This window comes from Vitis vinifera, chromosome 18 (genome assembly GCF_030704535.1).
Source record: "Vitis vinifera cultivar Pinot Noir 40024 chromosome 18, ASM3070453v1".
In the NCBI taxonomy this organism is placed as follows: Eukaryota; Viridiplantae; Streptophyta; class Magnoliopsida; order Vitales; family Vitaceae; genus Vitis; species Vitis vinifera.
In genome coordinates this window covers 21,625,573-21,642,357 of record NC_081822.1, presented here as the reverse complement: position 1 = coordinate 21,642,357, position 16,785 = coordinate 21,625,573, and the positions used below count along the sequence as shown (strand labels likewise).

General features: G+C 30.1%; 1 protein-coding gene and 1 long non-coding RNA gene across 2 annotated transcripts; one reads left to right on the top strand and one right to left on the bottom strand.

The window, feature by feature from the left end:
* The first annotated feature begins 2,820 nt into the window (after positions 1–2,820).
* Positions 2,821–5,269, top strand: LOC104877943 (uncharacterized). Its single transcript, XR_784894.3, has 3 exons — positions 2,821–2,955; positions 3,636–3,822; positions 4,985–5,269. It is a non-coding gene; the product is annotated as an uncharacterized LOC104877943 (long non-coding RNA).
* Positions 5,270–6,574: 1,305 nt separating this feature from the next.
* On the bottom strand, positions 6,575–9,680 carry LOC100244203 (laccase-15-like). Its single transcript, XM_002264666.4, has 6 exons — positions 9,483–9,680; positions 9,080–9,231; positions 8,573–8,817; positions 8,353–8,481; positions 7,091–8,041; positions 6,575–6,959 (listed from the first exon to the last, which is right to left on the bottom strand). The coding sequence occupies exons 1-6, from the start codon at positions 9,582–9,584 to the stop codon at positions 6,829–6,831; spliced, it is 1,710 nt and encodes a 569-aa protein (XP_002264702.2). The 5' UTR covers positions 9,585–9,680; the 3' UTR covers positions 6,575–6,828.
* Positions 9,681–16,785: the final 7,105 nt, after the last annotated feature.

Genomic DNA, 16,785 nt, shown 5'->3' with positions numbered 1-16,785 from the left:
ATTCCATATTTATTTATTTATTTCTTTTAAAAATTTAAATTATTAAAGTTCAATTCTTGAAAAATCTGACTGTCGAATTTCATTTTCAATCTCAAATATTCCACTATTCACATTCATTCATTTAAATATTATTCTCATTATTATTATTATTATTATTATTCCATTCATTTATTTTACAAATTCCAATAATTAAAGTTCAATTTTTCAAAATTCCGTTTTCCGAATTTAATTTTCAATCTAAAAAATTCCACTATTCACATTCAGTTGTTTAATGATTATTTTCGTTATTATTATTATCCCGTTCATTTATTTATTCACTTATTCATATATTTAAAAATCTCATCTCCAAATAATTTCTCAAAATCTCAATCTTTAAATTCAATCTCCCATCTCTAAAATTCTATTTTTCGCAATTATTTACCAAATCTTTATTATTTCATCATTATTATTATTTACTCATTTATTTATTCACTTATTTGTTTATTAAAATTCCGTATTTAAATAATTCTTCAAAATTCCGATTCCCAAATTTAGTTCTCTGAAACTCCAATTCCTTTCAAATTCAATTACTAAAATTCTCATTCTTATATTTAATTTCTAAAAATCCAATTTTCAAATAATCTTTAAAACTCCAATTTTCAAATAAATTTCAAAAATCCAGTTTTCCCTCAAACAGTTTTAATTTCTATTTGATGACGCATGTGATATGTTTTGTGCTCTTTATTATACATTGACCCCATTTTTATGATAGCGCATTACTCGTTCGTGGCCCAGGTATGCATCCCTTCCCATTTTGGTCATTCTCTATGCATGTTTTGATTCTCATGTGTGCATGGTCGATTTGAGTATCCGTTGGTTTTCTTATTGATCGTCACGTCGGCTTCATTTTATTAGTAGATATCCGACTTTAGGGACTTAGAGTGGTGCTACGGTCTTTACCGTACCTTCCTGATAAGTAACCTGACCCCCGAACCCGATTCGGTTTTTCATAGACCACCTTTTCCAAAATAAGGAGTCACACTTAGGGTTTTCTTTCTTATTTTGTTTACCCTTTTAAAAATAAAACAAAAATAAGTGGCGACTCCAAGTCATATTTTTTTAATAAATAAAAATCATTTTCGAATAAAGATCGAGCTTACCATCGAGTGGAAAATGCATGAACTGAAATGCGAGGTCCATAGAACCATACGACAATCATAGGGTGGGGAATATATGGTAATTGTGCAATAAATAAATAAATAAAAAATGGTATCCAATTATATAAAAAGGCATCTTCCAACATTTGATATACATATGTAAAAATTAAGAGGAAAATACTAAAAAAAAACATATTAAACCTAAAAATAGGGACTTAATATAAAATAAAGCAAAAAGGTAAAATTAAAACCAAATATTAATAATGAATATAGTTTAAGTATTAAAAATATTATTATTTAGGTTTTAATCATTAGGCTTGCTAGAGGAGTTTATATATATATATATATATATATATATATATATATATATATATATATATATATATATATATATATATATATATATATATATATCCTATCTCTGCATAAAATTTGTAAATTAAATATTTATTTCTGTTATTTAAAGGAATCATTGAAATGTTTGCATGAAAGATTTATTCCATAGCCTAAAATGATGATATTGGCATTATATATATGTGTATGTATGTATGTATGTATATATATATATATATGTATACATGTGTTTGCTCAAATGATAGGCTGATTTTAAGCTATAATAATAATAACTGTATTATTGTATTATTGAAATGAAAAGGTTGTTGTTCTTTAATTTTGATTTGAAATACAGGGGATATTTCTAACACTAAGATGATGTTTATTTTTTTAATTGAATAGAAAAAATTAAAATATTTGATTTTTTTTTATTCAACTAAAAGTAACATGTTGATATCAACCAACATAACTAAAGTGAACTTATTCTTAATAGGCTTAGTTTAGTTATGTTGGTTGATATCAATAGGTTATTTTTAACTAAATAGAAAAAAATATATATTTTAGCTTTTTTTATTCAATAAAAAAGCAAACACATCTAAAATTTTATATAAAAATGCTTTAACTAGAAATGAATTTCATATGGACCATTGTAAAATACCATGCATAGGGAGAAATCTGGATCCTCACTTGCTCTTTGATTTTAATGCATTGAATTTGATGTTGGCTAAAACAAATTATATTTCATGTCCCGTATTATGAGTAGACATTCCTTATGTTAGATTTTAGATAAATAATGGATATTGGAGATTGGAGTTGTAAGAAATTAGGAGATCCTAATTTTAAATATGTAACAAAGTTCTATAATCGCTTCAATCCATGTTTTAAAATTTGTATTTCTTTCTAATATTAGAGCAAACTTTTTCTTTGTTTCTTATAAATTTCATTTGGGAATGATTTAAAAATAAATAAATAAAAACCCTTCTAAATATTAAAAAGTAACACTTTCTTATAAAAATTAATTAGGTAGATGGTAAGGTCAAATTCAGGATAGCTTCATATTTTTTGCTTTAATTGAAAATTAAAATCAAAATTAAAGTAATAATTTTTAAGGTTTCTTACATTCATATTCGTATTATTTATTATATCAAATTAATTTTAATTTACAAAATATTAAAACTTTATAATTATCATTATTATTTATATTTTAGTTTTTTTTAAATAAATTTATATTTTTAATATTTTAAAATAAAAATATTCAAAATTAAAAGGATAAATATAAAAAAAATTAAAAATAAAAGTGATAGTAATTTTTTAGAATAGGATTAATGAGAATTATGATACATTTTATCTCTACTAAATCTAAAACTCAAAAGGGCCACCCACTTCTGTCACTCGAGGCACCGAGAAGCCCTTGTTTGAAGTTGCCGTCCAGACGAGAGAATCCCTAAAAATGCCTTATTTCCTCTGCCACTCTCAATCCTCACAGGTACTAATCTAATCATGTTATTTTGTTTTAATTTTTTTTTTCAACCCCCGTTTGATTCCCAAAGAAAATCTCTCCCCCATTTGATTTTCGGGAAAATTCATCCTCGTTTGATTTCCGAGAAAATCCATGCAAAACCCCCAAGCAAAACAAAAAAAATTGCTTTTTTTTTTTTTTTGCTCCCTGTGTTTTCTGGATCTGTTCTAGGGGTCTCTTTGCTTTTATGCCACTGGATTTAAATTTCACGAACCCTAGATCCACGATTTTTGAGCCAGGCGGAAAAACACAACCTTCGCCTGCAAATCATGATCAGATTACCAAATAGCATCTTATTTTTGCTACTGGATTTAAATTTCACGAACCCTAAATCCATGATTTTTGAGCCAGGTTGAAAAACACAACCTTTGTCTGCAAATCAGATTACCAAATAGCATCTTATTTTTGCCACTGGATTTAAATTTCACGAACCCTAAATCCAAGGCTGAAAAACGCAACCTTTGCCGGCAAATCATGATCAGATTACCAAATAGCATCTTATTTGATTTAAAAAAAATAAAAAATAAAAATTGGACAGATTTTGTATCCTGTGCGTGGGCTGGACTGGTAGGAAATGTCGGGAAATTTCCCGAAAAATGGGTAAAAATACCGATATTCCCGAAAATTACCAAAATTTCCATCTACAGATAATCGGTGACGAGCCGGCCGATAAGCAAAATTTCGGAGAAATATCGCCGAAATTTTTCGATATTTCAAACACTGCATGCTTGTTGGGTTTCAAATCAAATGGGTTCTTTTTCCCTAGGCACTTAATTTTGTGGCTTTGAATGGGTCTTTGCCTCTTGCAATCGATCAAATGAAGGTGCGGAAATGGTAATATTTCATGTTTTTATTTGTTCTTGTTTGTTAAATTCTAATAATCTATTTTCCTCTTTTGGTCATGTGGGACATCATTGATTTTGGTTTCGCCTACATTAAACTTGGAAGTTTGCTTTGAGATTTATTGAGGAAAAAGTATGGATTGTGTGATGGTTGAAAATATTTAGTTACTAGGAAAAGCCACGACCTTTCACTTAAATCCATAGATTTCATACCAACTCGTGTCTTGCAACTTGTAAGCTTTCTTCCTTTTATGTTTCATTTTTTAATATATTATTAATTTCTCTTAGTAATTAATTATTTGATATATATATATATATATAGGTAAAATTTTAAGTCACTATAATAATGTTACTTCTTTTTATATTCAAATATATTAATAAAAAGACACTATTTTTTTTTATTAAATTGTGCACTTTGGCGTGTCCTTCATGTCAAATAAGTTTGGTTTTAATTAATCTAAATTGATATTTAAAATAATACAATAAGACACTTTCAATTTTATCATATAAAGTTTAATAGTGTTTGAGAGTTTAACATATAATGGGAAAAATACTGAAAGGGTGAGCATAGTCTTTCAGTATTTGTTAAAAAAATTATTTTTTATTTTTTCAATTCACTTATTTTTTAGTTAATTTTAAGAATAGTACAATTCCATTGAAAATGATGCAATGAGTTGTTTTAATATTTAATAACAACACGTTGGCTTTGCATGTAGAGGGTAGAAAATATGTTGTCCACCATGATATGTAATTATAATTATATTTAAAAACTATAATTACATTTAAAAACATTTTTCTTAGTTTTAACTGATTACTTAATTTTTAGTGGTTAGTATTATATTAATATAGGATGGAGAGAGAGAATTTAGAGTTATTATGTCATAGTCTCTATCCAACTCATGTGGGAGTGTTCTTACTAGGAAGGCCATTACAACTGCTATAAAGTTCCATTGCTTATTATGCATATGTCAATAGTTTAATATTTGAGAGTTGGTTTGTTTACCTGTGTTATTAAGAAATAATCTATTATTGTCTAATAAAGGTGTAGTGGCTAGCTTGTTATTAAAATTCTTCATAAAGCTTGATATTTGATTGCTCCGCATTATACATTTTTCTTTTTAATTTGTTAATATGCTTTACATTTTCTGCTACAGATTCGGAGTTTGGGTGTTGGAAATTTAAGGCTTTCCTATAAAGTAATGCTTCAAGACGGAGGCAAGAGGCTTGGTTGTAGATATATACATGAACAACTTAATTTAAGTTTATGTATATTGTCTTATAGTGTGTTTTTAATTTCGTTGTATATTATATGAGTTTCTTCTATATAGAGAAATTGGGGACAACTTTAAACAAGTTAATTGATTTGTGCTTTAATTAATAATCAAATGTATATTAAATATGTTTTTATTATATATAAAATCATGATAATTTGATTGTCATTATCGTTCTTAAATAATATCAAATTGATTATACATGGCAACAGGTTCAATTTTTCATATTAAAAAATAATTTTAAAATTTTTCTAGGGGAACCTTGACAATTGTACTTATTCCCAACCTTGACATACATGATACTCAAATTTGAGATATATGGAAGCAATCATGACATATGTGGTACCTATCCTTAACATATATGGTGCCCACCAAGACATATGTGGTTCATAACTTAACATATGTTAGAGATATCATGACATATGATAAGTAATGAAATATACATATGTCAAGATTGCTTATACCTCAATCTTGACACTCGGATAGATGACATATAGAATCAGAATGCTATAATGACATATAACCCTTACCATAATGGTCAAACACCATCAAGGAAAGCCTTTTTTTTAGTAGTGTTTTAAGGGGAAATATTGATATTGTAAGAGTTTTATTAAACATGAAAGAATTTCTTTTATAAACAAAAATAGAATTATAAAATTCTTATAAGAAATAACATTTTTATGACTTTTACATGAAACCTTTTTTTTTTAAAGTTATAAGTTTTTTAAAAAATAATTAAATTGGTATAAAAACTTTTATTTAACTCTTAAAAGTCAATCCAAATAAAATTTATATATATATATTTGAAAGTCACTTTTAAAAATCCAAAAAATCACTTAAAAATAATTTCTAAATATTTTTTTTAACTTACATTTAAAAAACAAAAAAAAAATAAAATGATTTGTTTTTACTAGTTATTTAAATTAAGGAAGCAGGAAAGAGGAAAGAGTTTGCTCTAATGTTAAAAAAAAAAGGGGTTGAAAAGTAATTAAATCACTAAAAATAGACTTGGAGTTCTTTTAGTGTGTGGTTAGACTCAATTTGTCCCCATGCAATGGAAATGGAAGATTTTTTGTTTTTTGTTTTCCTTTTCCTTTATCTTGGTGTAGTCTTGTGATATTGTTACTAAAATAGGAGGTAAAAATATAAATTATATATCAATTATTTTAAATTTAGGAAAAAAAAAGTGCTTATTTTAATTTGAAATAAATAAGTAGAAAAAAAATTGATTTTATCTCAATTGTGAGACTTCATTAAAATTTTCTTATTTACAAAATATTTTGGGTTGTAAAAGTAAAAATTAAACAAATCATTTCATGACCTTTTTCACAACATGATATTTTATCATGTTGAATAAAATTGGAATGGTCAAAAGTTGTCAAATCAAGACTTCCATGGCAAATTACACCATTGCATATCTCAAAGATTATTCTACAACATTATCTTTGTAGACTTTTAACAATCCAAGAAATTGACAAATTATATAATAATCCCATACACAATATTCTAGAACTTTACATTATTCTTTTTATTTTAATACAAGAGGAATCCTAAGTCAACAATTTTTTTGAACAAAAAATAAATAATGAAATCTACAACTTTACAATATTCTACAATTTTTTTGAACAAAAAAATAAATAATGAAATCTGAATAATGGAAACAATCAATGAAATCTGAATAATGGAAACAATCAGTGAAATCTTTGGCATGTTAATTCTTTGTAGCTTCAACATGGTGGCATGTCGGATGGTGGAGGCAACATTTGAGCTTTTGGGTGTTTACCATTTTTCACTATGAACGCAGTTTCCATGCCCCAAGTCAGATGGCGTTCTACATGGCAGTGCATGAACCACACCCCTGCAACAGAGAAAATATACCAACATTAAACCTAATTTATTGCAATATTAAGAAAAATTATTCCCTTGGTATGCAGGTTGGCAATTTCAAGGGTTTTTTTTTAATAGAGGACATGAGTGCTTGAAACATACCAGGGTTGGATGCCTCGAATCTGATTGCAGCCCAACCATTCGTAGGAACAGAGATGGTACTCTGAAGGGGAGGATCCACTAGATTATAGCGCAAAGGGTCCTTATTTTTATCGAAATTCCCAAATCCCCATCCAACAAGGTAGAAACTGTATCCATGGAGATGCATGGGGTGGTGTGTCCCTGCAACCAAGTTTGTCCCTTGAAAAACAATCTCCACTGTGGAGTTATACTCAAGCACCCTTACTTCTGTTCCGTTTTCCGGCGTTTGATACTCTAATGGAAGATAATCAGCTGTAAAATCGAACACCAGTGGTGGAACGCTAGGAAATTTATCTCCATATACACCACTGATGTTATAATAGTAAGCTTGTAGTATGTCAATTGTAGGGGATTGGAAGCTTATGTTGTTTATACTCGCGGAGAATCGCGTCCCATTGGGCCCTGCACATGAATTATTGGGGCATAGGAACGAGTTTACAGAAACAGTGTAAATCAGTTTAGTGCTCGGGCTCAACGGGACATTGGAAGGATGTTCTGCATTTGCTAAGCTTCGGAGGCCAGCCATGACCTGAACCGATGCATTTGTGTCATTGTATGCAGGAAAATGAGGCAAGGAGGGAGGTGAAGATGGAGTGTAGTATCCCTTGTACTGTACAATAGCTGTGGTGGTTGTGTTATCATAAAAATTTTGAGCTGCTGGGGCAATGGAATAAGTTTTAGCCGCCATGTAATAGTGATCCGGGTGTTGGTTAGCTTCTAGTAAGACATCGAAGGTTTGGCCAGGATATATTGTGATATAATCTTGTGTCAATGGTTTCATGTAGCTACCATCTGTTCCAACCACTGTCATTTTATGCTTGGCAATTGAGAAGAAGAGAGCCTCGTGCAGGGCAGCATTGATTATGCGAAGTAGATATGTCTTTCCATGATCCACCGTTAGCTTGAATGTGTCTGCAATTAGAAAAGGAAAGTTGTATACTTACGACTAGAGAAAAGAAAAGGAAAAACTTTCCATGAGGATCCACCAATTATGAAGTGATTGATTTATTAGGGGTGTAAATTTGGCTCCATAGTTCAAAATTATATTTGGATTGGCTTTTGCTCATGTGTTAAATCATGGCTCTACCATCCTCATAGCTATATTCCTCTTTCTTAGCATTAAGTTTTAAATATGTTGATGTTAATAAGAAAAAGTAATATGGTTAACATACAAGAAAATGAGATCAGTGTACAATTTTAAAATGGGAAGTTAAACTTTATACCTGATTTTGAGCATGGATATAGATCACCGGGTTGTCCATTTATCAATAAAGAATCAGAGGCATTGGGGTCAGCTCCAGTTGCAAGCCCTTCATCTCGAACCGCATTCACATCACTCTTCCACCATTGTCCTGCATTTCAACAACTCCAATAATTTAGATTTTGCTTTGTTGGTTAATTCATGATATGTAAATTAACCTTTAAAAGCAACTACACTTATACCTAATATGATGGGAATTTCTGCGTTAGGTTTGGGAAAAGGATACTTGGTTCCATTCTTGGGATAGACGATTATAGCTCCATGAACGGTGGCTCGAGTCCAGTCACTATGAGCATGCCACCATAGAGTGCCTTCCTCAGAGGAAAGGATGATCTTCTGGCTAAACTTTGACCCTGGTTGAATTGGGCATTGTGTGATATACTCGGGACCATCTGTCCATGGATATCTAGGCATGTTCACCCCATGCCTGCAAAACGATAACTATACATTAAAACTAGTACTAATTTTTAGACTAACAAAAGATGGCATGTAGCAACATATTATCATAGTAACAAGAGGCATCAACTATATTTCAATGGAACTGATGCAAATAACCCTAAAATATTATTTTAGATTTAACTTTATTTGCAAAGCAATACATTGCAGCCCCCTCTTAGAAATAAAAGAATGTATGTCATGCAAGCATGTTGCCCACTGCTATCTTTCTCCGAGACATGCATAGGACTTACCAGTGAATGGTGATATTTTCTTTTCCCCTGTTATAAACGTTGACGATGATCGTCTCTCCTTTCTTAGCATATATAGTTGGTCCTGGAAATTGTCCATTTACTGTTAAGATGTTCTTGGTGCTACAAAGCCTTGTATATGAAGCCTCCTTCACCTGCAACCAATTAAAAGTTAACCATGCAACCTCATCCCAAAAGAAATATTACATGCATGAATAGTTGCATCGATCCATTCATGCAAGTGTATAACCAATTAGAAATTGATAGCATGCATGAAGGACTCAATGACACCAGGGTACCCGAAGACCCCATGAGGGTCATAACGGTGGAAAATGAGAGCCACACTGCTCCCTAAATATTATGATCAAAAGGTGGCGTTAAGGCCATAATCATATATAGTATTTACCACAAAAGTAAGCCGACGAGTTGAAGCTTGGCAATGGATGCCACCACCAAAAAGTAGAAACACTAAAATTTGCAAGAGGAAAACCTTCATGATCAGCCACATCTTCTTTGGAATAAAAGCCTCTTCTCTTGTCCTAAACACAACTGCTTCAATTTTCTTACTATTTCTAATAAGCACGACTTATCTTCTCTCTGACATGAATAGATGAATTCTTAAAGGTATTTATAGAGGCTGGAGGTGAAAGCTGAACAGCTGGTTTCCTGGGGTACAACCATTCCTCGCCGCGTATCAATATAAGAGAAGTAATTTGAATGTGTATTGGTTTTGAAAGTTCTTCCAGGACCACTTCAAAGAGCAGGTTGTGTATGATATCTGACCACTTACCAAAATTTAAATAAACCAAATTCCTGAAGACGAGTTTCTTAGAATCTCTTGAATTTTCTAATTCAAAATACATGAAAGATGATTTTCCTGGGGTACAACAATTCCTCGCCGCGTATCAATATAAGAGAAGTAATTTGAATGTTCTTCAGAAAGCAGGTTGTGTATGATCAGCTTCAATCAGGTTGTGTATCGTACAAGTTTGACTTTGAGAATTGACCAAGAAATTAATCAAACATATTATTTTAGAATAAATTTCAAATACATGTAGAATACTTTTAAAACTTTGACCTCGCATATATACAGTACCTTTATCAAGATTAGTCAAGATTTTCTCTTTGTATTTGGTAGGAAGGGAAAAGTCAACGCTGCTTTCAGAAGGAATATAGGATTCCATTATAGGAAAGAAACAATCATTCAATTATAGGAACCGGATCGAAAATTCCTTGTCCGGTTGGAGGGTCAATCCAGACATTCAAATCATTCAACATATAAATTAGTTTAAACGGATAAGAGAACATTCAGACATTTTCAAACATCAAATCTCCACTTTTTAAAAAATAATAATAATAATAATAAATAATTATAGATTTAAAAATAACTTTTTTCAGAACAAATAAGAAATAATTCAAACTTCCTTGTTTGGTTTATTGTACCATATATAATGAAAAATCATTATATAAATAAATTATGCAAAGATGTATATATTTTAAAATTATTTATAAACAGAAAAAATGATGAATAAAATTTGAGACGTGAAAATTTGATCAAGTTAATTTAAAAACTTCTTTTAATTTTTTTCACTTTTTTACTCCTATTTTTTCACACTATTTTTTTTCTCACATTTCCTTTTAAACCTTTGAAATAAATTCCCTACTATTTGTGGAGCTTTAATATAATTTTTTTCTCCATATTATACATATTTATGCAATGTTTGGTTAAACTATTTTGAATTTCTATTTTTACCTTAACAAGAAACATTTCTTGAAAATGAAGATTATTTTCTCCTTATTTTCAAATTTGTGTTTCTCCACTTTTTTTTTTTTAAATAATAATAAATAATTATAGATTTAAAAATAACTTTTTTCATAACAAATACAATATATAGCCGGCTTATAAAAACTATTATCTAAAAAAAGGAAAAAAAGAAAAGAAAAGAAAAGTAAAATAAGAAATAATTCAAACTTCCTTATTTGGTTTATTGTACCATATACAAAGAGTTTTAAATAATAAATTGGAAGATCATCCCAAACACTTTAAAGAGTTTTAGAAATCAATACTAAAATCAATCTTGATTTAAAACTCCTAAATAATTAATTGTAAAGTTGTTTTCAAAGGAAACCCTTCTTATCTCGATTTCCCCTCACTAAGATACTTCAAAAGTGGAATAATAGATAAGAGTGAACTTAAAACTCAATTAAGAAAATTGGTCAATAAGGAAGATCAAGTATAGTACAAAGTTAAATCTTAGGAGATATCACATCTTTATAAATAAAAAATAAAAAATCAATTAGTAGGAGTTCATTTAATTCAATAATTAAATTCATTTTGTTCAAAAAATTATGCACTTTCAATTTAAAGATAGAATTAAATAATATACTTTACATACTTAAATTATATTAAAAAAATTATAAACAAACATTTTACTCCGACTCATTGATAATAACATTGTGCCCAAATAGTAGAACTTGCATTAGGTGGCTAGTCTCACTTTGTGCCTTTTAGCAATGGACAAAATGATTTATAATCAATGATATACCAAAGGCTAATAACACCCTTATTAGCTAGAGTTACATTATATCACTATCCTCACCAAAGGTAACGCAGGTCAACAACTTCTCTCTTAAACCAATGTAATAAATTAAATGATAAAATTCATTTGCATAACAATAAACAAATCATATGATATTCCCAATTTATTTTATAAACTAAGGAACAAATCATAACATTTTTAGTAAAATATTATTTGATCCACTTTAAGGAACTTAAACATTTTGATAGTTTAAAAATAGATGAAAAAAATTAAGAAATTATAAAATGGTTTACTATACTATTAACCATTACCTTGAAGAAATCATTCAAAATCCTGAAAGACTTAATCTACACCTAATATAAACATAAATAAAAAATAATCATTAAAGATTAATTATCTAAATTAATGACTTCCTAATTTTTTTGTAAAACTTACTTTAATTCCAAACCCTTTTCTAAAGTTCTATTTTTTGAATTAAATTTTTTATTAACCATATTATTATTATCATTTTCACTTCTCATAATTACATTAATGGGTTTTGTTGAATTATTAATGTTAATATTCCTTCTTCTTTTTTTCATGGTAGGAAGTAGGTAATTATTTATTAATTTACTACTATTTTTACTTATCTCCTACCCACAACCCAAATCTTATTATAACTTTATTATTTCTTTGCCACAACCACTTTCCTCATTTCCTCAATTCTTCTTCCTATTAATCTCGTGGTTAAAGAAAGGTAAAAGAATCTAAAAAGAAAATCATACATGAAGAACTTACCTTAAATTTCATAATGAAGCAAATAAAAAAAGTTTCTTCTTTCTAACCCTTCAAACCAAACTTCTCTATATACCTTTCTCTTGTTTCTTTTTCCTCTCTATTTTATCTTTTCAAATTTTAATAATGTGGAGAAATCAATGGAATTTAGGGGTGAATTATACTTTTATCGCTAAAAGTAACTTTTATTGATGGAATTTTAGATGTTGTCAGTGGTGCAAATTTTTTTTAAAAAATTTCTAACGAATTTAAAAATTTCATCACTAAAAGACATGATGGGAAAATTTTGGCATCGTCATTTTTTTGGCACAAACACTTTTCTGATAGAAAAAACCTATTTTCTCAGAAAAGTATTTGTCACTAATTATAATTTTTGGTGACTAAAAGTTACAACTTTTTATATATATATATATTTGCTTGTAAAATGGTTTCATTAAGTGGTTGTATTATTTCTTGACAAATTGAGTAATTTTATCATTATTAAATTGTGATATTAATAAGTAATATTGATAAATAACTAGATGATTTATATTGTGAAATAACATATGTATTTTTTGAGACTTAATATTTATACTGTAATATTTTATTTCTATTAATAATAATAAAATAATTACAGATTCATAAAATGAAATACTACAATACAGATTTATTTAAATTTAAACGTTTTGTAACGTAATAATAGTATTGTTATGAAATAATAAAAAGGTAAATTATTTAAGCAATTAATATTTATATCGTAATATGTTATATTTTTTTTATATAAATAATAACAACAAATAATTCAAGACATGTAAGATTTGTTACTTTGAAACAAACTTTCGAATCCTAGGTACATCCTTAAGAAAATTTGTTACATTCAATCCTTGAGCTAACGGGACACCTATCTCTTTTCCCATGGTCCATTTATTCATTTGGAGACCTCGAAAAGTGATTAGAGGTCATTCCCCACCTTAAAACGAACTTTGACTCCCATAGTACATCCTTTACAAAATTTGGTACATCATTCACAAAAATTCGTACATCCTTAAAAAAATTTGGTACATCTAATCCTTGACCTATTAGGACCCCTATCTTATTACTCATGGTTCGTTTATTCCTTTAGAGATCTTTGGAAGTGATTAGAGGTCGTTCCCTACTCCGAAACAAACTTTGGAAATCCTTGGGATAACGGGACACTTATCTCCCTTCTCAGGGTCCATTTATTCCTTTGGAGATCCTTAAGAAGTGATTGAAGGTCGTTCCCCACCTCGGAATAGACTTTGGCACCCTTGGTACATCATATACAAAATTTGGTACATTCTTCACAAAATTTGGTACATCTTCATAAAATTTGGTACATTCTTAAAAAAATTTGGTACATCTAATTCTTGAGCAACTAAGACCTCTATCTTATTGCCCATGGTCTGTTTATTCCTTTAAGAATCTTTGGGAAGTGATTGGAGGTCATTCTCCACTCTGGAACGAACTTTGGAACCCTAGGGACATCCTTAAGAAAATTTGGTACATCCAATCCTCGAGTTATTGGGACACCTATCTCCATTCTCATGGTCCATTTATTCATTTGGGAACACTTAGAAAGTAATTGGAGGTTGTTCCCTACTCTGGAATGAATTGTGGAACCTTGGGTACACCTTTAGAAACTTTTTGTATTTTTATGGTTATGTAATGGTTTGATGTTGTTGATTGAAATGAGGTGGTTGAGTCACAATTTATAATCATCAAGGGAAAACAAATTGTGTTTATTCATGACCAGATGAAAATGAATAACAAATGGAATTATTGTCACTTTTAATGGTATTATATTATGAATCATTTGAATAGTTTTCTTAAAACAATTTGTCAATTCCAAATGGATTATAGCTGAATTGAAAAATGAAGGAATATAGTTGTAGAAAAGAAGGGTTGAATTTTTGTGGGCATTATGGAAGAAAGAGGTCGAGCCTTATATGAAAAACAGATTGTTAACACTAGGCATAATAGTGGACGACCTTTTCATGTAGGGGCTGACCCTTTTTAGCTTATAACCCTTAGTCATGATATTAGTTTTATTTGAAGTGATTAGTAACAAAAATAAAGGTGTTGTTCATAGGCAATCCCATCGTGTTTTTAATATTGGTTTTGTTTTATGTGGGTGGTAGGCAGAACAAAGGTTGACCCATTGTTTAATAGGTAGGCCTTTGAATATGGACGTTATAACCTTAGAATATGGACAGTGAGGAAAATAGTGGTCAACCCATGTATTCAGAGGTAGAGCCTGAACTTATATTACATATCAAATAAGTTCCTAACAAATAAATAAATAAAAGTAAATGCATTGTGTGATGTTTGGTATAGACAATACATTTCAATATTTAGCACATTAATGTCACACCATAAAATGTTAATGAAACAAACTTGGATTGTTCATAATCTGAATGAGACGTTAATATATGATGACTATATATGTGACCATGACAATTGTTATAAGTAATTAGTTTTGACAGGGTTATTTAAAAATATATATTTAAAAAACTAAATACCTAATGAGGTCTAACTGTGAGAATAAAATAATTTATGCTTATTCTATAAATGTTGAAAGTATTTTTGTGATGAATATATGTATTATTGGAAATATTTACAAACATGCCTAGTTTATTGATGTGTGTGTGTGTGTGTATTAAAAAAAAAAAAGTAAAATCAAGGATGTTCATCCTTTCCTCATAAGAATGTACATTGGGTTCTGAAGTCCATTTTAGGGTAGAGAACAACCTCCAATCACTTCTCAATGGTCTTTAAATGAACAAACCAACCATGGGTAATAAGATAGGGGTCCTGATAGCTCAAGGATTGGATGTACCAAATTTTGTGAAGAATGTTACAAAGTTTGTAAATGAAATACCAAATTTTATAAAGAATATACCAAGGATGCCAAAGTCCGTTCCGAGGTGAGGAACGACCTCCAATCACTTCTCGAGGGTCTCCAAAGGAATAAATGGACCATGTGAAGGGAGATAGGTGTCTCATTAGCCCAAGGATTGGATGTATCAAATTTTCTTAAGGATGTACCTAGGATTCCAAAGTCCGTTTTGGAATAGGGAAGAACCTCCAATCACTTCCCAAAGATCTCTAAAGGAAGAAATGGACCATGGGTAATCAAATAAGGGTCCTAATAGCTTAAGGATTGGATGTACCAAATTTTTTAAAGCATGTTCCAAGGGTGCCAAAATCCATTCCAAGGTTGAGAACGACCTCCAATCACTTTCTAAGAGTCTCCAAATGAATCAATGGACCATAGGAAAGGAGATAGGTGTCCCGTTAGCTCAAGGATTAGATGTAACAAATTTTTTTAAGGATGTACCTAAGGTTCCAAAGTTCATTTCGAAGTAAGGAGCAACCTCCAATTACTTCCCAAAGATCCTTAAAGGAATAAACGAACCATGGCTAATAAGATAGGGGTCTCGATAATTCAAGAATTGGATGTACCAAAATTTTTTTAAGGATGTACCAAATTCTGTGAAGGATGTACCAAATTTTGTAAAGGATGTACCAAAGGTGTCAAAGTCTATTCTGGTAAGGGGAACAACCACCATTCACTTTTCGAGGGTCGGTCTCTAAAGGATAAATAGACCATGGGAAGTGATATAGGTGTCCCTTTAGCTTAAAGATTGGATGTACCAAATTTTCTTAAAGATGTACCTGGGGTTTAAAAGTCCATTTCAGAGTAGGGATCAACCTCCAATCACTTCCCAAAGATCCCTAAAGGAATAAATAGATCATGGGTAATAAGATAGCGATCCTTATAGCTCAAGGCTTGGATGTACCAAATTTTTTTAAGGATGTACCAAATTTTGTAAAGGATGTATCAAGGGTGCCAAAGTCCATTCTGAGGTCAGGAACAACCTCCAATCACTTCCCGAGGTCTCCAAATGAATAAATGACCTCCATTTGTTCTAAGGTAGGAAATGACATATAATGACTTCCTAAGAGTTCCTAAGGGAACAAATGGACCATGGGAAGGGAGATAAGGGTCCCAATAGCCCAAGGATTGGATGTACCGAATTTTCTTAAGGATGTACCTAGGGTTCCAAAGTCTATTTACAGGTGGGGAATGGCCTCCAATAACTTCTCAATGGTCCTCAAATGATGAAATGGCATAAGGGTCCTAATAGCCTGATGATTGGATATACTAATTTTTCTTATGGATGTAATTAGGGTTCCAATGTTAGTTTCAAGGTGGGGAATGACCTTTAATCACTTCCTGATGATTAGATATACCAAAATTTATTAAAGATGTATCTAAGGTTCAAAAGTCTGTTTTGGGGTGAGAAATAACCTCCAATTACTTCCTATTGGTCCCTCAATGAGCAAAATGACCTTGGGAAGAGAGATAGGGGTATAATTAGCCGGAGGATTGGA

Coding starts and splice junctions, on each gene's coding strand:
- LOC100244203 (XM_002264666.4), bottom strand. CDS start 9,584: ATGTGGCTGATCATGAAGGTTTTCCTCTTGCAAATTTTAGTGTTTCTA. Junction 8,818..9,079: donor GAAAATATCACCATTCACTG/GTAAGTCCTATG, acceptor ATCGTTTTGCAG/GCATGGGGTGAACATGCCTA. Junction 8,482..8,572: donor AGAAATTCCCATCATATTAG/GTATAAGTGTAG, acceptor GTTGAAATGCAG/GACAATGGTGGAAGAGTGAT.